General features: G+C 40.1%; 3 protein-coding genes across 4 annotated transcripts in view; all 3 read left to right on the top strand.

Annotated features, from left to right (window-relative positions):
* The window catches only part of LOC109066517 (voltage-dependent calcium channel gamma-2 subunit), a 12,036-nt gene extending 9,506 nt beyond the window's left edge, over nucleotides 1–2,530 (top strand). The window contains exon 4 of the mRNA XM_019083540.2: nucleotides 1,493–2,530. Coding sequence (XP_018939085.2) covers nucleotides 1,493–2,028 — 536 coding nt within the window. The 3' untranslated portion in view covers nucleotides 2,029–2,530. The remainder of the gene's footprint in view (nucleotides 1–1,492) is intronic.
* A 2,876-nt stretch (nucleotides 2,531–5,406) lies between these two features.
* On the top strand, nucleotides 5,407–11,456 carry LOC109058839 (synaptogyrin-1-like). 2 transcript variants are annotated; one of them, XM_042757623.1, is made up of 4 exons: nucleotides 5,407–5,585; nucleotides 6,941–7,178; nucleotides 7,449–7,594; nucleotides 7,677–11,456. In XM_042757623.1, the coding sequence occupies exons 1-4, from the start codon at nucleotides 5,478–5,480 to the stop codon at nucleotides 7,758–7,760; spliced, it is 576 nt and encodes a 191-aa protein (XP_042613557.1). In that variant the 5' UTR covers nucleotides 5,407–5,477; the 3' UTR covers nucleotides 7,761–11,456. The 2 variants fall into 2 exon arrangements, with proteins under 2 accessions (XP_042613557.1, XP_018931581.1); XM_019076036.2 differs by having other exon boundaries at nucleotides 5,412–5,585; nucleotides 8,084–11,456.
* Nucleotides 11,457–13,709: 2,253 nt separating this feature from the next.
* Nucleotides 13,710–22,422, top strand: LOC109083633 (TGF-beta-activated kinase 1 and MAP3K7-binding protein 1). The gene is made up of 11 exons (XM_042757605.1): nucleotides 13,710–13,861; nucleotides 14,647–14,777; nucleotides 14,851–15,001; nucleotides 15,666–15,752; nucleotides 16,897–17,026; nucleotides 17,116–17,232; nucleotides 17,614–17,725; nucleotides 20,160–20,304; nucleotides 20,433–20,646; nucleotides 20,836–20,989; nucleotides 21,926–22,422. The coding sequence occupies exons 1-11, from the start codon at nucleotides 13,829–13,831 to the stop codon at nucleotides 22,146–22,148; spliced, it is 1,497 nt and encodes a 498-aa protein (XP_042613539.1). The 5' UTR covers nucleotides 13,710–13,828; the 3' UTR covers nucleotides 22,149–22,422.
* Nucleotides 22,423–24,027: the final 1,605 nt, after the last annotated feature.

Here is a 24,027-nt window from a genome sequence, read left to right on the forward strand (position 1 = left end):
AGTGACGGTGATGCACTCATACATAGTGGCCTTCAGTGGGGTCACACTCATTAAAGTCTAATGTAAACCTGAAAACAAACAAACATAAGGTTCGAAAAAGTTTAAAACTATTTTCTGAAAAACTGCCTTTTCTGCACTATTTCTGTTACTAGTCAAATAAGCAAGTGATTGATCAAGTTGTGCTGGGATAACATGGAACATCAGGTTTCAACTGTGAAATCTATTCATTTTTCAACTGAACCATTATGAAATTCTAATAATGGTTATGTGTAAATACAACGTGTTCATGCGTTCACTGGGAATCGAACCCATGACCTTGTGGTTGCTAGTGCCATGATTTAGTGTTTGAACTACAAGAATGCAGAAAAAAAAATTCATTCTTTTACTGCTTAAATACACTCATGAGCACTGACGCTTGGCATCGGTCAGACCTGATTTGTTCTTATCCAGAAATAATGATGGAAATCCAAAAAAGACATTTTCAGCTCAATGTGAATAAAATCATAAAGTAAATCAGCTTTTTTTCTCACATGCTGTACCTGAAGAACCTTGATTCGAAAAAGTTAAACGGTCCTGAAAAAAAATATTCACACTTGCACTGTTCGCAGTCAAAAATTTGGAAATGAACGGGAATCGAATTTCATCTAGTTGGAAACATTTTGTACTGCACCCAAATAAAACCTTACTGAAGGCTCAGTTTTGGAGATATCAACCTCAAATTTGGAACACAAGTTGTTCAGAGCAGGGATCCTGGAGAGCCAGAGTCCTGCAGAGTTTTGCTCCAACCTTAATAAAAACTCACCTGGTTTGTAGCTTTCTAGTAACCCTTAGACCTTGATAGAGGCTTAAAACAGTAAGGGCCAGATTTACCAACAGATGGCTCCAGCGCAGCTTAAGGGAGCTCTTTTGTTCCCTTAAATTTCTCAAGGTGAAATAGTTACTCAGGACTTTGTAGCAACACTTAAGGGAACACTTAGATAATTAAGGGGAATACTTAATGACAGCTAAGGTTCCTTAAGTTAACCCTCAGGATTTTTCTTGCAACCCAAGTTTCACTAAGGGTTCCCTTAACCTTATAACGAAGCGTATTCTTAGCTAAAGGGCTTTCATGCGGCCGGCCCCTGGACACAGTTATATTTGCAGCTGATCTCGTTGCGTATGCATTTGTAGGAGTTTCCCTTTCAGATGCAAAATTTATGGCAGGAGCATTTATGATTTATTAAGGTTTGCATTAGTCAGTTTACTGGTATTTGCAACATTATTTACCACCCCAAAAAGCAAAGACGCAAATTGTGTGCTGCTCTTGGTAGTATGTGTTGTCATTATGGAAATGATCCGGCTGCGTCTGTGTTCTTTAATTCTGGCATTGTCAGCAGAACTTTATTTCTCCATTGCACGCTCACGCTAATTTGCCTAAATCTATTTCTTCAGCTCTGATGTTGAACACACACAGTGTGTGATTGATGTTCTGTGTGTGTGTGTGGATCCTCAGGTCTGAGTAACATCATCGGGATAATCGTGTACATATCAGCCAACGCGGGCGACCCGTCCAAGAGCGACTCGAAGAAGAACAGCTACTCGTACGGCTGGAGCTTTTACTTCAGCGCGCTGTCCTTCATCATGGCGGAGATGGTGGGCGTTCTGGCCGTTCACATGTTCACACGCGCGCCTCGCGCTGTACGTGTGGCTCGCGCTCGGACCGGCGGAGGAGGAGACTATCTGCAGGGATCCGCCATCAGCAGAATCCCCAGCTACCGCTTCCGTTACCGGCGCCGCTCGTGCTCCTCCAGCCGCTCCACCGAGCCCTCGCACTCGCGCGACGCTTCTCCCGTGGGACTGAAGGCCTTCGGAGCGCTGCCCTCCACCGATATCTCCATGTACACCCTCGGCCGCGGCGGAGACACGCTGAAGACTCCACATGGGACGCCACCGATGTACGACTCCGAGAGAGAGCCGGACTTCCTGCAGGTGCACAACTGCATCCAGAAAGACTCGAAGGACGCCAACCGGCGCACCACACCTGTATGAGACACAGCGCCCCCTGCAGGTGAGGAGGAGAATCACGCCACCCACAGACAGACTGATTTCTAACACTAATGATGATGAGTTTACATGTTGAAGTCCAAAAAAGTAAAGTGAAATGCATGATTTTCTTATCTTCCATAAACTAACAAGTTTTCAACTACGTGATGAATCGGAGCTGATGACGACGGCGTTTGGACTGAAAGCTCTTGAAATCTCTTTTCTTCATGTTCATTTCATTTTGTTGCACATAAATACTGTGAACCTCCGTGGCTGCTGTGAACCCAGGGAAAACAATCCCACAAACCGGCCGCGATTTATATGTCATTATAAACGTATTAATGATACATGACTATATATACACTGCCGGTCAAAAGTTTGCGATCAGAATGATTTTTAATGTTTTTTACAGGAGTTTCTTCTGCTCATCAAGGCTGCATTTATTTGAACATTGATAATTCTAATAAGAAATCAGCATATAAGAAGGATCTCTGATTTCTGAAGATCATGTGACACTTTATACTGGAGTAATGATTGATGGAAATTCAGCTTTGCATCACAGAAATACATTGTATTTTAAAGGACATTAAAATAGAAACCATTATTCTGTGTTGTAATAACATTTTGCAAGATTACTGTTTTTTTCTGTATTTTTGATCAAATAAATACAGCCTTGATGAGCAGAAGAGACTTCTTTAAAAAACATTACAAGTCTTACTGATCCCAAACTTTTGACTGGTAGTGTGTATATATATATATATATATATATATATATATATATATGAAAAGATACATACATGAATATATGAACATCTGTTAATAAACCACACATGGACTTCTTGATTCAAGAAGACACAAAAGAGCAAATCAGAAGTCAATAAAATCATCATGGATAATAAGAGCTGGATTCATGTCGACTCATTTGCATGTGTTCATTCAAACAATCTTAAAAAACTCTTTTAAGGTGCTAGACTAGACCAGATTAGACTAACAAACTCCCTCAGGCCGGTTTTTCAGCCGCATCACAGACTCAGATCTGCTTTAGGATGTAAATGGACACTGAGGTCAAACTCTCTCTCCCTCTGCTGACCGTCAGACGAACACACAGTGAGCATGAGTGTGTGTGTGTGTGTGTGTGTGTGTGTGTGTGTGTGTGTGTGTGTGTGCGTGTGTGCGTGTGCAAGATTTGTGTTAATTCACTCGACACAAACAACTGTTTTGCTGTCAGCAGTTTGTGATTTGTCTTTTACTCCACTCAAGTCTGTCCACGAGTGACCTACTAATGTATTTATTCAGAACCTACTTCTGTAACATGTTGTACAGTGTCATGAGATTACTAACTAAAATGACTAACTCAAGATTTATTTATCACATGAACTGTAACACAGACACTGAGCATGTTTAGAGAGGAAAGAGTTTTATTTCATAGAGTTCAGACCACAGAGAACAAAGTGAGTTTAAAACCAGACTCTGGATGATCTGGATCTGATCCTGATTGAGCGAGTGAAACGCTCGAGCCAGACTCAGCAACGGAGCTTCATACTGACCGATCTCCTTCTGCAGAACACACACACACACACACAGAGAGAGAGAGCTTCAGTTCACACGTGCAGCTGTGCAGACAGAGACAGACTGTGATGATGATGAAGATGATGATGAAGATGATGATGAAGATGCGGGGGTTCGGCTCACAGCAGACGTCTCGTGATACTCCAGCCCCTGACTCTGAGCCCATGACTGAGCGGCGGCGTCCACCTCCCTCCTGGACCACAGGTCACTCTTATTCCCCACCAGCACTACTGATCAAACGCAGTGACCTCACTATCACTGCCAGCTCCTGAATGACATCATCCTCCAGGAAGTGACATCAGTTTGCAGCACAAGCATCAGTGAGTATTATCAGGGATGGGTTCTGTGAAGTTTGTGTCTCTGTAAAACACTGATGCTGTTTGATTAGAATATGATGATGTGATGCACAGTGTCGTTTTAGGATCAGTTATAAACTTTTTTAATTTTTTATAATATTTTAAATCAGCTTTATTTTCATATATTTTCATAATTTGAATTTCAGGTTTTTTTTGTGTTTTAGTCTTTTTTCCGACATTTTTGTCATTTTATTAGGGTTTTTTTTCTTTTTAGCTTTAGTTTTAGTAATTTTTGTACTTTAAACATTTCAAGTTTTTTTTTAAGTTTGTGTTTTTCATCTAATATTTTATTTTAATTTTTATTTGATTAACAAACTATTTTAGTTATTTTAGCCATAAGTCTGAGCAGGGCGGCCATAGATGTGTATACACCTGATAGCAGCAGCTTCCGTCCGCCATATTGAAACGGTCAAAGCCGGTCCGTGAACACTACAGAGCGAGTGTGTCTGCAAGCAACTTTAGTTACTTATACGCCTGTAAGAATGTCTATATCTGCAATAGACTTCAGCAGAGGGTTCTGCTAAACACGAGACAAAGCCGTTAGCTAAGACGATAATTAAAAGGTACTGTAGTTTCTGTTGAGTTAATATATATTGAAAACACAAACCAACACAATCTTACACGTGAAAGTTTATCCAATTTATTTAGGATCATCTAGAGGCTGCTCAGTGTTGTGGCATCTTGACACATGTTTATTTTTATTGTGAGTGACGACATATTGACCGTTCCAATATGGCGGACGCGTCTAGGCGCTTGGAGCAGTCGAATGTGGATTCTACTTATACTTATCTATGACTGCGATTGGCTGAACGGCGTGACGCAGTAGACGTACGTCACTGTGACGTTAACGTAACTGTTTTGAAATCCACCACTAGAGACCACGCTTCACACACACACAGCTAAAAATAACTTTATTCTCTCATAACCATTTATATAAGATAGTGATGAGTGAGTTTAAACCGCTGTTATTTAGCACGAGTGTTGTTAAGGGATTAAAGAGCTCAAGGGATGGCGATGAGTCACACAGGAACTGATTTAATCCAAATAAACGCAGTTTATGCACTCGATGATGATTTTACTACAGTATAAAAAAATACACTGAAAAAAGTTGTGTATAAGCGATTTTCACTCAGAAACTACTAGTAAATTTCAGACATTTATAAAAAAAAAAAACCGACAAGCCACACAGAATTAAACGTGAAACTTTGAAGCAATACAACTGATATATTTTCAGAATAATAATATATTTCAAATCAGCTTTTTTATTTATAGCTTCAAAAATAATTTTATAGTGTAAAAATCAACTTTAAAATGAAATAAGAACCAAATAAATGAATGAAAATCTAAATAAATAAATAAATAAATCCATCTATCCGTAATTCTACTTGGAATTAAAATGGAAGAATTAGAAGAAGAATTAGAAAAATTGGAATCTCCAACCCCCACGAGCACGCGCCTCACAAGCCAGCGCGCGCTCCCGACGGTCTCTCCTCATCTCCAGAGCGCGCTGAGGGAGCGCGCGGGCGGCTGATGGACGGGATGCAGCGGGGCGCGTACGGCGCGAGCGGAGCCGGTGGAGCCTTCGAGCCGCTCGCGTTCCTCCAGCAGCCGCACACCGGCCTCCGGATCGTGTCCTGGGTACGTACCGTTATCATGAGGAGCAGCTGCAGACTGGCGCTGCGAGGCACGCACGAAGCGCTGCTTTTGATTTAAATGCGTGCTTTTACAATCAAGTGCTATTAGTCCGGGGGAAGAAAGGGTTTGTGTGGGGCTTCAGAGGTTACAAAATATCATTAGCTCAGTATAACAACAACATGCGTCAATGGAAACTGCGTGATAGAAAAAGCGCGCGTGCGTGCGTGCGTGTGTGTGTGTGTATGCGTGCAGTTGCATACATTAGAAACACACACACACACACACACACACACACGACCTGTATCCAGTGTCCAAATCCTGTCCGTTCGGGTTCAGATGTGGACAGATTCGACTTATTCAGTCATAAAGACTGTCCTTCTTCAATGGCATGAATTCTGCACGTGCTTAGCAGAATAAAAAGAGATATTTTAGAATATTCTAAAGTGACCATGAATGACACATTTTAAATTGATCCTGTGTGAATAAAGCTGATTTCATCATGGCATGAGGTCGGGTGTAATTATAACTCTATGAGAGTGTTATAATGCTCTGACTACTGAATCATATTAGATACATAATGAAGACCATTTCATTAAAGTGACGGAGCTCAGATTGTTCTTGATTAGACTGATCCGTATATCTTTAAGTGCAGAACACGTTCAGAAGCTGAGTGCGGTGGTTTTGTTCATGATTTATGCTTGTGTTTGTGACATAATTAGCTTGTTATTTTCCATTCCTGCCAGAACAGAGAGTCCCAGTGTCTATAAATATCTCTGTTCTTCTGCTCGTCTGTCCGTCCAGCTCATCTCATCTCATCTCATCTCATCAGAGCACGGGTCTTTATGACTGAGTCACTGAATCATTCATTCAACAGATTCATTCAAAAGCACTGATTCATTCAGAGACTAAACACAACCTGTGTTGTAGTGGTTCTGCTGTGGCTGACCAAAAACACAGACTAGATGTTATTCAATATTAAGTTTTTGTGTATTGAATTGTTATATAAGAGCATCATCACACAAGCGTGCTGCTTGCTTGTTACTCCAGTAACTCGTCGCTAGTTCACAGCATCTGACCGCAGTGAGAGTCACAGTATGGACGCTCGGCACACTTGGTTTGTTGAAGAGAGAAAAAGGAAGTTTGGCGAGTTTCTGCTTGGTCTTTAACACCTGTGAGTTTCTGTTTTTGACTCGTTCAGCTGAAGAGGACAAACTGTTACAGTTTCCCTTTTTTTCTTACTTTAAACCTGTTTCAAATGTTATATAAGTACGAATAGAAACAACAGTCTGTTTAATGAATAAATGGTTACGGGTGACTCGTGTTACACTCCTGTGTGATCTGTGTTCTGCTCTCCTCAGCTCTTCTCGTTGGTGATCTTCGTCTGTGTCGTTAACGAGGGCTACATCAACAGGCCTGATGAGGTCGAGCAGTTCTGCATCTTTAACCGGAACCAGAACGCCTGTAACTACGCGGTCAGCATGGGCTCGCTGGCCTTCCTCTGCTGCATGGCCTTCCTGGCTTTAGATGTATATTTCCCTCAGATCAGCAGCGTCAAGGACCGCAAGAAAGCCGTGCTGGCCGACGTGGGAACCTCAGGTAGATCTCCACACATGAAGGTTATAGAAAACAGTATGGGATTGTATTGTTTTGAAATGTTCCTAAAATGTTAAATAGTCAAGTTTTCTTGTAATGGTAAGTAGTGCTTAAACATGAAATTTAAGTAGAATGACTGAAGCAGGTTTTTCTTGTAAACTGTACTCCAGTAATCTTTGTTTAATAATTTACTAAAAAACTATTTTTTTCCAGTGAGTGTTAAGTGTCCTCAGTCTCTTACAGTCTCTGTGTGTCCGTGTCTGTCTGTTCCAGCGTTCTGGTCCTTCGTTTGGTTCGTGGGCTTTTGTTTCTTGGCCAATCAGTGGCAGGTGGCGAAGGCGGAGGACAACCCACTGCAGTCGGGTGGAGACGCGGCTCGGGCCGCCATCACCTTCTCCTTCTTCTCCATCTTCACCTGGGTCTGTAGCTGCTGTAATTGAACTCATGAGTGTTGTGCTGGAGCTGTGTTGATGATTTCAGGTGTGTTGGCGTGTGTTTCAGGGAGCTCTTACACTGGTCTCTCTGGAGAGACTCAAACGAGTGTGTTTTGAAGAGGAGTATGAGGAGCTCTTTACCCAGCCCTGACCTCACACACACACACACACACACACACACATGAACAAACAGGCTCCCTCCAAGTGTGTGTGTGTGAGACTCCAGTCTCAGCGGTCATCTAGAGGAATGAATCCATCTCAGCAGCTCATTAAAGAACGAAATGATGTTAACGTGTGCTGATGATCATGTTGTTACTGTAACCTGTAGACAGTAATCTGATCTTTCTCTCTATTTTCTTCATATTATATTTTCTTTCCATCCTTCACAACCCCATCCATCCCTGCACTGTCTTTTTTTAACCCTTCATTGAACCCTGATCCATCATTCCCATGTTAAAAACCTGCATCATCCAGGCCGCTCAGGGCTTCCTAGCGTTGCAGAGGTATAAGCTGGGTGCGGATTCGGCTCTGTTCTCGCAGGACTACACTGACCCCAGCCAGGACGCCGGCACCGTGCCGTACAGCTCCTACAGCGCTGGAGACGCTCCGGAGAGTCCGGGAGGAACCGGGTCCTACCAGCAGAGCGACGACGGCGTGTTGGACGGGTCAGCCGGGTACCAGCGGCAGGAGTACTGAACCAGAGCAGGGTCACGGCACCAACTCACCCGCTGTACACCATTCTGATCAGCAGTAGAATAGTCTGTTAAACTGTCCGTGCTACACAAATGACTGATTTATATTGAAAATGGAGCGACACCTCAGCATTAATGTGCTCACACTCAATAATAAAGGTTCTTTATCAGAACTGATGGTTCAATGAAGAACCATCATTCCATTAGACAAAACAACCTTTAGTTTATTCAAATGTTCTTTACACTAAGAAAAAATACTTTTCAGAATTGATCACTGAATGGTTCCCAGCTAAAAAAAAAATATGTTCTGCAAAAGTTTTTCTAACATTCCCATTAAGTTATGATAATGTTACTCTTGAATGTTCACTAAACATTCAAAATGTCCAGTTTTTAAATGTATTTATATATATATATATATTGGTTATACACACGTTAAGGGAATGTTAGGGAACGTTAAATGTTCTCTGAGCATTCTAAAACAAGCAGTATCAAATAAAAAATGTATATACTTATTCCTGATTTAAACTCACATTCTCTAATACTTGGGGGAGACTTTAACTGTTGCCTTGACCCAGTGCTGGACCGTTCATCATCTAGACCATGTGCTGCAAACAAATCCTCCATTTTTCTAAATAATTATTTTTCTGAATATGGTATATCAGATGTATGGCGGCATTTGTACCCGAAAAAAAGAGAGTATTCTTTTTTTTTTTCAAATGTTCATCACTCTTACTCTCGGATTGATTACTTTGTTTTGGATAATGGTTTAATTTCTAGAGTTCAATCTTGCGCATATCAAAGTATTATTATATCGGACCATGCTCCTCTTACTCTTGATCTGACCTTTCCAAATTTGCCTTCACCTAGGAGGAACTGGCGTTTCAATACTTCATTCTTGGCAGATGATAATTCTCAGTACAACTCGCTCCTTTTTTGACATCTGTTTTTTCTGAATCTCTTAAGACTGGAACTCTTCCCCAACGTTAAATCAAGCCTGTATTTCTTTATTACTTAAAAAGGATAAAGACCCCTTAGACTGTGCGTCATATAGGCCGATTTCTTTGCTCATCTGCGACGTTAAAATTTTAGCCAAGTTGCTTGCCTCAAGACTTGAAGATGTCCTCCCCACTATCATCATTCCTGATCAAACCGGGTTTATAAAAAATCGTCAATCATTTTTTAATATCCGCCGCTTACTTAATGTGGTATACTCTCAGCATCAGGCCATTCCAGAATGTGTTGTTTCTTTAGCCGCAGAGAAGGCGTTTGACAGGGTTGAGTGGGAGTACCTTTTTTTAGTTTTAGAAAAATTTGGATTTGGCCCAGTCTTTCTCTCTTGGATTAAATTACTTTATACTGCTCCCTCTGCAGTAGTCCTAAGCAATGGTCTGTACTCTAGACCATTTAATTTGCATCACGGAACTTGACAGGGCTGCCCACTAAGCCCACTACTATTTGCTTTAGCTATTGAGCCTGTAGCAATCGCCCTACGCCAGAGTCAGCAGATTACTGGAATTACCCGTGGTGAGACCGTTCATAAGGTAACTCTATGCAGACGATCTACTGCTTTTTATATCAAATCCACAAACTTCTTTACCCACAGCTCTATCTTTGCTTGAGAATTTTGGTCGGCTTTCGGGCTACAGGCTTAATCTGCACAAGAGTGAACTCTTTCCAATTAACAAGGTAGATACACAATTACAGTATTCCAACATACCACTGAAACTAGTCAAAAATAAGCTCACTTATCTTGGGGTCTGTATCACTCGCCGTCATAAGCATCTTTTTAAACATAATTTTGGCATGCTGCTTGAACGGATTAAGAAAGATCTTTCTAAATGGTCACCTTTAAAGATTTCCCTCATTGGGCGCATTAATTCTGTTAAAATGGTGGTGCTTCCTAAATTTCTTTATCTCTTTCAATGTTTACCTTTATTTCTTCCCGTCTTTTTTTAAATCTTTAGACTCTGTTATCTCTTCTTTCATTTGGAATGGTAAGCACCCTCGTCTACGCAAAGCATACATTCAGAGGCCTAGATGCAATGGTGGTATGTCCTTACCTAATTTTAAGTTTTACTACTGGGCAGCTAACATATGAAACACACTTTATTGGTGGCATTATCACCTTTTGCCCAATATTCCGTCCTGGGTGGACATGGAAATAAATGCTTACAAGTAAATTTACCTTCCAGCACTTCTCGCATCTAATTTACAGTTGACTTCTTATACTTCTATCGATTGCCGAGTGGTTAAACACTCATTGAGAATTTGGATCCAATTCAGGAAAGCATTTGGTTTTAGGGATCCCTCTCTCCTTAGCCCTGTGTTCCGTAATCATTTTTTTCCACCTTCGATGCAGGATGTTTCATTCAAGAGTTTGTCTCACAAGGGGATAAAATGTTTCAAAGATTTATTTGTGAATAATGTATTCGCTTCTTTCTGATCAATTGGTATTACGTTTCGGTCTTACCAAGTCAGATTTTTTTCGATTCTTGCAAGTAAGACATTATGTTAAGTCACTTGTACCAGACTTCCCAACGATGCCTTCTGAAAATCCTTTGGATAGGTTCCTTTCAAGTAACATAATAACTAAAGGCTCAATTGCTATTATTTATAATTTAATGATAAATCTGGCATCTTCATCTCTGGATAACATTAAAAGAGCTTGGGAGGAAGACCTTGACAGGCCACTCTCTGAAGACACATGGAACTGCGTCCTTAAACAGGTCCACTCATCATCAATATGTGCTCGGCATTCACTTATACAGGTTAAAGTAGTGCACAGAGCTCATATTATTAAAGTGGAAAGACCCCTTGCCACCCACTCACACACAATAGATCAAAGATACAATGTCTTGTCTCTGCCTCGAAAAAATTAGGTATTCGCTAAGAGGATTGGAAAAACAATTTTTTAAGTTGTGGCGCTCTTTTAGTATGGACACTTTATAATATATATATTATTTATTTATTTTTTTTTTTTTATTTCTTATTATAATTTTTATGTATGTATGTATTTGTTGTATTTGTTTGGAGGTTAATTTTTGTCAGCATTTTTGTATGTACAGTATATTGGGTTCTTACAGTTCCATTTTGATTTAATGGATGCTATGCTAAGGGGTGGGGGACTGTGAATGTGATTTATTTTGTTAAAAACAGTAAAATCAAACTTTGAACGAAAAAATGTACATATAAAAAAAATTCTAGATGAACATCCAACTAAAATATTTTAGAAATACAATATTCCATGTGATGTACTGTATAAATATCATTTTTATGCTAACGTTTTTTAAAACATTATTAAAGACCAGATCATTAAAAAAATTAAAAATGCTTTTCTAATGTTTCATTTACTAATGAAAACATTATTTCCGAATGTTCAAAATGTCCATTTTTATTTCTTAAGTTTAAAAAACATTTTTCTTGGTTATACAAACGTTAAGGCAACATTGGATTTTAAAATTTTGCAAACTTGTGAACGTTACTTTTACTAGGACTCTAAAACCTTAGGGTTAACCCTAAACCTAACCCTACCCATCATTTAATCCTAAAATCAGAAGGAAATGATAGCTGATTCACAAGGGAGCAGAAGCACCTAATCATGATTGTAAGCCTAAAACAGATATTTCCTGAAAAAACAGAGGGATTGATGACGTCACTGATCCGGGAAGTTGTTTCAGCGTAGAGAAAAGTGTTTGCGTTCTGATGAAATTATAAGGAAAAACATTTTTAAGAATAATGTCACCGATTCATTATTCGCTATAAGACAAGGGACATGTTTTAGGAAGTAAATAGAGGATTTTATTTTATGTCGACCGTTGTTTTCATCATGTTTTTAGATCTTCTGTGCACCGTGACAGTAAAAGGTTTCAACAAATGGCTAAAACCAAACGCCCATCTGAACGGTCATTATATAGGTGACCAGAATGAGGTCTGATGAACAAACACAAACCTGGCACCATCCATCATCTATGTGAACGGGTGTTTGAGTAAGCTATTTTCAATGTTTAATCAGTTGCATTTGTGAACAGATTCTCGTACAGTGTGTTCATAAGAGCTGGAGAGTTCTGTGTTTACTGTAAAATACTGAAGACACAGTTCGAGTGGTTTTCACTGTATTGATCTGCTAAACTGTGTCAAAGCAGAAGGAACGTTTTCATGCCAAAACCTGCTGTATGTAAATCTAGCTACTACTTAATCTCTACATCTAAATAAATGTTCATGAACAATAATAAAAGTGTCCTGTAAAATCAAACTAAATCATCTGCCACGTTCCAACGTTTTGTTAGCATTCCATTTAAGCTATAAAAACGTTATTTCTGAATATTCTTAATGTTCAAAATGTTCAGCTTTTAAAGCGTTTTTTGTTGGTTATGCAAACGAAAAATTCTAGTTTTAACGGAGCATTGTAGTTGATCATTGTGCAAACATTATGGGGATGTTACTTTTTGAAACAAGTAATATTTAAAAAACGTTAGACGAGCATCCAATAAACGTTTTAAATGTCTGTTCAGTAGTCCCTATAACAGATGACGCAGTTTAATTTCTAATTAAGTGATAAAAAGCAGTTACAAATGTTGTACAAAATAAATATACTAATCTTTGCAGCAATTAAACATGTAGCGTGTAGCGTAGCCAAACTTTGTTTTACTACCAAATTATATGTAATATCTTATTATTATTAATATTTAACTTACATATTGCAAAGGTTTCTATGACCCATACTCAGAATTCGTGCTCTGCATTTAACATCTGAAAATGTATTTTTAAAGTGTTTGTTCATCTGCAATATGCGTTTCCTATCAGATGTCAAATAGACGTTTAGAAGATGTCTTTAAGATGTTTATGATTAAGAATGCATGTAAAACTGACATCTTACAGACGTCTATCAGATGCTTGTACACAGCAGATGTTTTCCAGATGAAGTGATCTTTAACAGACCTCTTGCAGACGTACGTGTGTTATCTGTGACTGGAAGAACGTTTGTTCGTAACTTTGAGAGAACCTTGCCGGAACGTTAGCCAAAGCTCTTTTTCCTTGTTAGCTGGGTTTCTGTGTACTGTAGCGTAGTGGACTGTATGTTAACGGTCTTATTATAAGTTCCATCAGAAAGATGACACACCTGTGATATTTTAATGTTCTAACAGGTTAAGTGAATAATAATGACGTGTGCACGTCTGCAAGATGTCTGTTAAAGATCGCTTCATCTGGAAAACATCTGCTGTGTACAAACACCTTCATAGACTTCTCAAAAAACTCAACATAACATGCACACAACATAAAACAAAAACATCTGATAGGAAACAAGTACAAAAGCTGTCACTGGGGCGGTGCCTTTTCAAAAGACGTCACATAGTGTGTGCATATCAGTGTACTATACGAATATTTCGAATAATCGCGGTTGCTATGGTGACCATGAAAGACGAAGGACCGAACCGAACTGATCTCAAACTCATGCAGCTGGGATGAAGCTGAGTCGCGCATGCGCGCAGATGAGCTGTAGATCTGACGCCGCTCACTTCCGGTCAAGATGGCGGCGCAGCGCAGGAGTCTGATGCAGAGCGTAAGAAAGCACTTTTCTCTCTCCACGACACTCATATAGTTAATGATACTCATTATCCGCCGCTGGACTGTCCGTGTAGTTTAACACACGCGTGTATTATAAGGGTCGTGAGTGATTAAAGCGACAGTTACAGCGTTTATTCCGTGTGTTGATCTGCGACAATAGTTTGAACACACTGTGTTTACCACAGTAATCTCTTTCTTTACACCATTACACGTCTTCTAATGCACTCAGTCCGTTATTAATAACTTAGTATCACTGTTATGTTCAATCTCATGATCTGAAGTATTACTTTATTATATATTATTTCACAAAACTGTCAGATTAACCACTAAACCCAATGAAAACAAAACTAATCACTCTTTATCTGAATGAAATCTTGATCAAATCTTGCCTGAAAAATTTAAAACATTTGAACAAAAATGTTAAAGGTCGTTTTAGACAGAAATGTATCAATTTTAAACAGGTTTAGGCTTAAAACAAGAATAAATAATGGGGTCAGAATTGTAGGTGTTTAATTTAATGCCTTTATATCTCTTGAAGCACTGTGTGCTATAGAGTCATGTTTATTATTATTGTTTTTTACTTATTCATTTTAAGTTTGTTTTTCAGGCTGTATAGGCAGATATTTGTTATTGTTTCAGGTATTAAATCAACTTTTTCAGAAAACAGCTCTTCGTATCTTGCATCTCAAGTTAATATCTTGATTTAAGAATGTTTAGATATGTTGAGATGATCAGGTCGGAGCGATTGATCGATCGATCAGGTGTCTGCTGTGATTGCAGCATCAGAGCTGGACGGACGATCTTCCTCTGTGTCAGCTGTGTGGCGTCGGTTCGGCCCCCAACTGTGTGTACGGCCCCGACGGGAAAGGGACCCAGAGCCATCCGAACGAAGACGGACACTTCCGCTTCAGGTAGAGCCGCTCGCAGACGCCTGCGCAGACTCTGATCAGTGTGAACTGATGTCACTTCCTGTTCCCTCCTCAGCACTGAGTGCTGCTTCCTCTACGGCGTGTTTAACGGCTACGACGGCAGCCGCGTGGCCAGTTTCGTGTCTCAGTGTCTGACGGCGGAGCTGTTGCTGGGTCAGCTGAGCACCGGTCACACGGACGCAGACGTGCGCAGAATCCTCTCACAGGTATCAGAGACGCACATCTGACCGAGTTTTGAAATTTGACCAAAATGTGTTCACCCTCAGTTCATCAGAGATCAGGATGAGTTTGTTTCTTCATCAGGTTTGTAGAAATGTAGCACTGCATCGGTGTCTCATCAATGGATGCTCTGCAGTGAATGGGTGCCGTCAGAATGAGAGTCTGATAAAAACATCACAATAATCCACAAGTAATCCACAGCACTCCAGTCCATCAGTTAACATCTGGACAAGACAAAAGATGAAACACATCCAGCATTAAGATGTTTTTAACTCAAAAACATAGAGTCTATAATCCATAATAACACTTCCTCCAGTGAAAAAGTGTTCTGGTGTGAATCAGGAGAGAAATCCGCAAAGATCAAGCAGTGTTTAAACAGCTCTAAACAAATATGTGTCTGGATTTTGATGTGAGAGACAACAAGAGATGCACTTTTTCACTGCAGGAAGTGTTATTATGGACTCAGATTTTAGTTGAAACTAGGGGTGTGGATTATTGTAATGTTTTATCAGTTTTTTCAGCTGATATTTCCTTTAATACAGTGCATATAGTGCAAAGCATCATAATACAAATTGAGTATAAAATAACTGTGTATGTTACAAACAAGTAGTATTGATAATAATAATAATATCTTCTGTGCTGGTCTCTCAGGCTTTTGATGTTGTAGAGAAGAGCTACTTTGAGACCATTGATGATGCTCTCGCAGAGAAAGCAAACCTCCAAACACAGCTTCCTGAGGTGAGCACACATGCATGAAGAGACTCCGATCACTGCTTCTGCTCTGGATAACAGCGTCTGTCTGTCTGTCTGTCTGTCTGTCTGTCTGTCTGTCTGCTGTCTGTCTGTCTGTCTGTCCTTCTGTCTGTCTGTCTGTCTGTCTGTCTGTCTGTCTGTCTGTCGTCTGTCTTTCTGTCTGTCTGTCTGTCTGCTGTCTGTCTGTCTGTCTGTCTGTCTGTCTGTCTGCTGTCTGTCTGTCTGTCTGTCTGTCTGCTGTCTGTCTGGCTGCTGTCTGTCTGTCTGGCTGCTGTCTGTCTGGCTGTCTGTCGTCTGTCTGTCTGTCTGTCGTCTGTCTGTCTGCTGTCTGTCTGTATGTTTTTCTGTATGTCTGTGTATCTGCTGTCTGTCTGTCTGCTGTCTATCTGTCTGTCTGTCTGTCTGTCTGTCTGTCTGTCTGTATGTCTGTATGTCTGTCTGTCTGTCTATCTATCTGTCTTCTGTCTGTCTGTCTGTCGTCTGTCTGTCTGTCTGTCTGCTGTCTGTCTGCTGTCTGTCATCTGTCTGTCTTCTGTCTGTCTGTCTGTCTGTCGTCTGTCTGTCGTCTCCTGTCTGTCTGTCTGTCTGTCTGTCTGTCTGTCTGTCTTCTGTCTGTCTATCTGTCTGTCTTCTGTCTGTCTATCTTCTGTCTGTCTGTCTGTCTGTCTGTCTGTCTGTCTGTCTGTCTGTCTGTCTGTCTGACTGTTGGTCTGTCTGTCTGTCTGCTGGCTGTCTGTCTGTCTGTCTGTCTGTCTGTCTGTCTGTCTGTCGTCTGTCTGTCTGTCTGTCTGCTGTCTGTCTGCTGTCTGTCTGTCTGTCGTCTGTCGTCTGCCGTCTGTCTGTCTGTCTGTCTGCTGTCTGTCTGCTGTCTGTCATCTCGGTCATCTGTGTGTCTGTCATGTTGTCTTTTCCTCCTCTTTATCTCTCTGTCTTTCCTCTCACTGTCGTCTGTGTGTCATCTGTCTGTATGTATGCATGTATGTCTGTCTGTCTGTATGTCTGTCTGTATGTCTGTCTGTCTGTCTGTCTGCCGGCCGTCTGTCTGTCTGTCGTCTGTCTGGCTGTCTGTCGTCTGTCTGTCTGTCTGTCTGCTGTCTGTCTGCTGTCTGTCATCTCGTCTGTCTCTCAGGGCGTCTGTCTGTCAGCTCAGACTCAGAAGATCGCGGAGCGGCTGAAGGCTTTAGAGCAGGAGGTTTCAGGAGGAGCCACTGCTATAGTCGCTCTGATACTAAATAATAAACTCTACATCGCTAATGTCGGTATGTTCTCTCACACACACACACACACACACACACACAATCAGTCTGAGGAATCATACATGTCTGGAGCACAAACGCTGTGTTTTCAGGAACCAATCGGGCTCTTCTCTGTAAGACCACCAGTGATGGTCAGAACCAGGTGATCCAGATCGGACGAGCACACACAATCGACAACGACGATGAGCTCTCCAGACTCGCCCAGCTGGGTCAGACACACACACACACACAGACGCTAATGAATTAAATACAACATGCAGTCAAAATGTGACTTTATTGTAAATGGATGAAGGCTGCAGAAAAATCTAAATGCGATTTTTCTGGTTAAAAATTGCAATTGCAATTTAAAAAGTGAAAAATACAGGTTTGCAGAGCTGCACAATTTGGCCAAAATTGTGAGATTATATATTAATATGGCTATACAATAAAATGAAAATTATTATTATTGCTATTAGTGCTGTCAAACGATTAATCACATCAAAAATAAAGGTTTTTGTTTACATATGTGCGTGTGTACTGTGTATGTTTATAATGTATATATAAATACACACACATGCATGTCTTCATCCATTTGATTGTGTGTCTCTCAGGTGTGGATCTGGTGCGCTTGAGGCAGACTGGACTGATCTCAGGTCAGAGCAGCACTCGACGGATCGGAGACTATAAAGTCAAATTCAACTACACCGACATCGATGTGCTCAGGTGCGTTTCTGATACTCACACACACACTCACTCTCGCACACACACTCACACACACACACACACACACACACACACACACACACAGAGACACTCTCAAGTCAAGTCACCTTTATTGGACTAATATTAGTGTAGATGCCGTTCTTCTTACGATGTAGCGAGTACATCGGGTGTTATGAGAAGTGTTCCGCGTTCCAGCTGACCTAATTAATGCAGCCTTACCATCCTTTAACGGATTTGAATTATAGAAATGTGATAGTATGTTATGTGTAAGCCAGGTTAAAGAGATGGGTCTTTAATCTAGATTTAAACTGCAAGAGTGTGTCTGCCTCCCGAACAATGTTAGGTAGGTTATTCCAGAGTTTAGGCGCCAAATAGGAAAAGGATCTGCTGCCCGCAGTTGACTTTGATATTCTAGGTATTATCAAATGGCCAGAGTTTTGAGATCGCAGCAGATGTGAAGGACTATATCGCTCAGGTGCTGAGGAGCTAAACCATTCAGGGCTTTATAAGTAATAAGCAAGATTTTAAAATCTATACGATGTTTGATAGGGAGCCAGTGCAGTGTTGACAGGACCGGGCTAATATGATCATACTTCCTGGTTCTAGTAAGAACTCTAGCTGCTGCATTTTGGACTAACTGGAGTTTGTTTACTAAGCGTGCAGAACAACCACCCAATAAAGCATTACAGTAATCTAACCTTGAGGTCATGAACGCATGGATTAACATTCCTCCATTTGACATTGAGAGCATCGGCCATAATTTAGATCTATTTTTAAGATGGAAAAATGCAGTTTTACAAATGCTAGAAACGTGGCTTTCAAATGAAAGAATGCTATCAAATAGCACACCTAGGTTCCTAACTGATGACGAAGAACTGACAGAGCAGCCATCAAGTCTTAGACAGCGTTCTAGGTCATTACATGCAGAGATTTTAGGTCCTATAATTAACACCTCTGTTTTTTCAGAATTTAGCAGTTTTTTATATCAACTATACATTCCGTTAGTTTTGCAAATTTGTGGGTTTCATCGGGCTGCAAAGAAATATAGAGCTGAGTATCATCAGCATAACAGTGAAAGCTAACACCGTGTTTCCTGATGATATCTCCCAAGGGTAACATGTAAAGTGTGAAAAGCAACGGTCCTAGTACTGAGCCTTGAGGTACTCCATACAGCACTTGTGATCAATATGATATCTTGTCATTTACTGCTACGAATTTATGACGGTCTGATAAGTAAGATTTGAATCATGCTAATGCACTCCCAATAATGCCAACCTAATTTTCTGGTCTATGCAAAAGAATAGTGTGGTCAATAGTGTCGAACGCAGCTCTAAGATCCAATAGCACCAACCACGATACAACCACGATCAGATGATAAGAGCAGGTCATTTGTAACTCTAAGGAGAGCAGTCTCAGTACTATGATACGGTCTAAATCCTGACTGGAAATCCTCACAGATGCCATTTTTCTCTAAGAAGGAACATAGCTGAGGAGATACTACCTTTTCTAGTATCTTGGACAGAAAATTCGATTCGAGATCGGTCTGTAATTAACTAGTTCTCTAGGATCAAGTTGTGTTTTTTTTTTCGATGAGAGGCTTAATAACAGCCAGTTTGAAGGTTTTAGGGACATAACCTAATAACAATGAGGAATTAATAATAGTCAGAAGAGGATCTATGACTTCTGGAAGCACCTCTTTTAGTAGCTAAGACACTATAGGATCTAATATACATGTTGTTGGTTTAGATGATTTAACAACAAACACACACTCTCACTCACACACACACACACACCAAACTCTCACACACACACACACACACACACACCAAACAGGGTTCTGCACTAGTGCTCAGCTATTTCTTTACTTTAGTCTTGTCTCAAATGTCCTTGTTAATTTTCATTATATCTAGTCAAATGTATCCTGTTTTATTTTCGTTGACTTAAAGTCGGGGCAATTTATTCTTCTCTCAGTATTTCAATCTAGTTTTAGTGAAAATAGTCATATTTTAGTTCATAGTGATTACTTTAATTAATTGCTTACAGTTGTCATTTGAGAACATTAAGTAAACCACCGGGCCGAAAACCCCTGCATGAAACACCTTTGGAATATCAAATATCACAGATGATTATGCTTCATAAATCAAGAGAAGAGGAAATCATGATCACTATTAAAATACGATTCATCATGCAGACGATTTCATTAGAATAACCGCATTTTCACATAAGCACCATTCTAGAGAACACCGACTCATACACAGAGTTTATTTGACCATGTTTAGTTTCCTGATTTATTATATTTATTTTATACATTAGCATTATGAAAACTGGCTTCTTCAGTAAAACAGCACAAAATTCTTAATATGAACTCCAAGCAATTCTGAATCATGTAAATGTGTTTGTACTTTTTTTTTTTTGATAATGTGTCTGTATTCAGTGCAGCGACGCAAAAGCCAATCATCTCGGAGCCTGAGATCCACGGCGGCCAATCACTGGAGGGCGTGACTGGCTTCCTGTTGCTGATGTCAGAGGGGCTGATAAAAGCCCTGGAATCGGCCCACGGACCGGAGCAGGTCAACCAGGTGATTGATCCGCCAGTTAACACGAATCATTAGTTTGAATGAAAGAGCTGCTGAAATAAAGCCTCGTGTTTCTGAGCGTCACATCAGTCCTAACATCCGTGGACTGCATTCCCCATGTTCCCCGGCAGGAGATCGTTGCCATGGTAGCGGCGGAGCTGGCGCAGCAGAGCAGTCTGGAGGCGGCTGCGCAGTCGGTGGTGGAGCGCGTCAAGCGTCTGCATCACGACGCATACGTGAGCGGCAGACAGAGGGCGCCACACTGCGGCAGACATGAAGACATGACGCTTCTGATCAGAGTCGTTAACTACACACTCGCAGACGGCTCACTCACACCCACACAAGGTGAGACGCAGCGGCATCAGAAATCAGCTACTCAACCGTATGCATAAACAATTCCTCCTCCAAGTGTTATATATGTGTAGGCTTTCAAAACCAGTGCATCATGTTTTAATCAGCATGAGATCATCACACACTGAATCTGAGCGTGTCTCATTGACGTGTGTGTGTGTGTGTGTGTGTGTGTGTGTGCAGGAGGACGGATCTACCCGGTGTCTGTGCCGTACTCTAACCATCAGAGCACCAGTAAGACTAGCGTCATGCTGTCTCTGGTCATGCCGGCGCAGGGGACGCTGACCAACGGCTCCAACACCGCGTCCACGCTGGAGGGAGACACGCCGACCGCCGGGTAACACAGCGCTGACCGCGCTTAGCAACATCTCAACCTTCGCTCTTGAGCTTCAGATCAGCTTTAGTCAGTTGGCTTGTGTTTGTGTCTCAGTTATTCCTTTGTTTTTATTTAAGTCATTGTTAAATTTATTTTTATAAATGGTTATTTCTATAATTTTATATAAGTTATTGTTTTATTTATTTTATTTGTTTATTGTCATTTTAGTACATAAAGTTAAACTAAATTAAATAAGAAATGTTGCTATTGGAAACTAAATTAAAAGCTTCCTTTTTAAGTTTAAAGTTTTAGTAATTTAGTTTGTTTTTGCCATTTTTATTAGTTATTGTTTTTTTTTATGTGTCTATATTTTTTTTTTACTCATTTTTATTTTTAGGATTGTATTTATTTATTATTTATTTTGTCATTTTAGTTCAAGTTAAACTAAATGAAAATGAGAAATTACGTTCCTTTTTAATTTTAAAGTTTTAGTAATTTAATTAGACATTTTTATTAGTTATTGTTTTTAATGTGTTTATATTATTTTTACTCATTTTTATTTTTGTAATTGTATTTACTCTTTATTTATAAATTTTAGCACATTAATCTTAATTAAAATATTATTATATTTTTAATTTTAGTAATTTAATTAGTATTTTCCATTTAGTACATTGTTAAACTAAGATCTCAAATATCAATAAATGAAAATGTTTTTTTATGATTAGGTTTTAGTTAATAATAATCCTGCGCCTACCAAGTGTTGTTTCCTACGGCTGAATGTATTCATAACTTTATCAATAACACACAAATCTCTCTCCACGGTCCCCCGTTCTACTGTAGTCTACTGACCCCCCTGATTCCCCTGACCATAGACACCTTACAGCCCATCAGTGAGAGTCCTGACCCCGCCCCTCCCTCTGACCCCGCCCCTCTGTGTGTCTGTGCTCCTCCCCTCAGTCAGAGTCCCACAGCGACGCTGCAGTCGACCAACACACACACGCAGAGCTCCAGCTCCAGCTCCGGAGACGGCAGCCTGTTCCGGCAGAGAGGCAGTCAGGCGGCGCAGCCGGACGAGACGGGACGCGTGCCTCCATACGTCGACTTCACACAGTTCTACCGGCTCTGGGGCTCCGACCACAGCGAGGGCCAGGGCCTGTCTGGAGATCTGGGGCCGCAGTGAGGAGCCGCTCTCCGATCCGTCCCATCAGCCCTCTGCTGTCCCATCCGTCTGTATCAAAGGGAAAATCGTCCTTGTGTTCGTTCACAGTGACGTTTACTGTCCAGCATCCTCTTCTGACCACCTGCTGTCCTTCTCTGAGCTTCTTTCTCTCTGCTTCTGTGGAGTTTGACCTCTCTGTAAGACCAAAGTGAGGTCAAACCTGCTGAGCTGCATATATACATCTGTCTGAGTTTTTACTGTCTTCCTTTAATAAACAGCTCTTGTTTCAGCTGCACTTTCTGGTTTCTCGTGTCAGAGACTCTGAAGGTAGTTTACTCTACAGGTGCTACTGTAATTTTCACTCAGTCATAATCAGGGTTATTTCCACTCAATCTTTCAATACTCGGGAATTAAACCGAATTTATTATTAATATGTGGTAAAACTGGGACTTGTTTATTTAAATTACCGTCAGAAATGTGCCATTCTTGTGTCTTGCAACTGTTTTTTTTTTAGGATTATTTATCTATTTTTAGAGTATGCTTTCATTAGTATTAACTTTTTTATTTTTAGAATTTAAGTTTTCATTTTAATTTTAGTTTGTCATGTGCTTTTATTTTTGTTTGTTTTTTTAATAAAAGAAATATATATAAAATAAAAGATAAATAGAATAGTATAAATAAAAAATAGAATCTAAATAGAACTAAATAGAAATATTTAGCTTTTTACTTTGATTATTAGTGAACATCACTGTGCATCATTTTAAATATGGGAAATGATGAGAGGAGTCAGCGTCAGGATCATGTATCTGCTGTATTTGTATCTGTATTTGTGCAGATTTTTAAAACTAAATTATAGCTGATTTTTCATGTTCAGATGATAATGACAGAAGAGCTGTGAGCATAACTCGCCCTCAGCAGCCCTTCATCACGGAACCCTGTCCTTGTATGTACGGTTTACAAATATATCATGTGAAAAAAATCTAAAGATGCCTTTAATCATCAAGAAGCCTTGCAGCAGTTTTAGTCTTAGAATTGACCACGAGGTGGCGCTATAATAAGTGTATTTACTGACCTCTCAGACTTCTTGTTTTGAATTTCCAGGAAAACACGTGAGACTGTAATGATGCATCCTCAGGAGACTGATGGAAAGCTTTATAAAAACACAATGCTGTTCTGATGCACTGGCGCGTGCTGCATTTGTTTCCTCGCGTGTGATCTTGTTTCGAGCGAGCAGATGAAGGACTGATCAGAGACTGGGCTTGGTGTGAATTAAGCTCAGTTTTGTTTTAATTCGTAGCAGTTTGTCCGACACGAAGTAAACTTCATTATAAGATAAATGCCTGTGGAAATGATGTGTCAGCTTATTCCTGTTCGCCAAAGCTGAAAGATTGTTAAAACTTGACAAGTCTGAATGTTTTCATGGAGTCAGAGTTGATTGTCAACCTCCAAAGACTTTGCTCTTTTAAAATGTCCTTTTAATTTAATTTATTTATTATTTCAACCCGTTTAACTTCTTGATGGTATGCCATTTTTGCAAAATGTTTGACCATTCTTCTCAAAATAACTTTGGGAACAGGGTCTAATGACTGATAATGAGGATTAATATCACCAACACACGCAGAACTATTGTGAAAACAGAATGAGATGATTTAATAATCTTTCATATGTTTTCAAAACATCCAGTTTTTGAAACGTTTAAAAGACTTTATTTTGCAAACATTGTGGGGACGTTACTTCTGAGTCTTCTCTAAACCATCTTAGACGAACATCCCACTGAAATGTTACAAAACCGTTCCATCAACGATGCAGAAGTAACGTTTTTGTGCTAACATTTGCCGAACGTTCTATTAATGTTACAGATCGAGTAAGTTTGCGAGAAGCTGCCAGAACGTTCGCTGTT

The sequence above is a fragment of the Cyprinus carpio genome, chromosome A6 (genome assembly GCF_018340385.1).
Source record: "Cyprinus carpio isolate SPL01 chromosome A6, ASM1834038v1, whole genome shotgun sequence".
Taxonomy (NCBI): domain Eukaryota; kingdom Metazoa; phylum Chordata; class Actinopteri; order Cypriniformes; family Cyprinidae; genus Cyprinus; species Cyprinus carpio.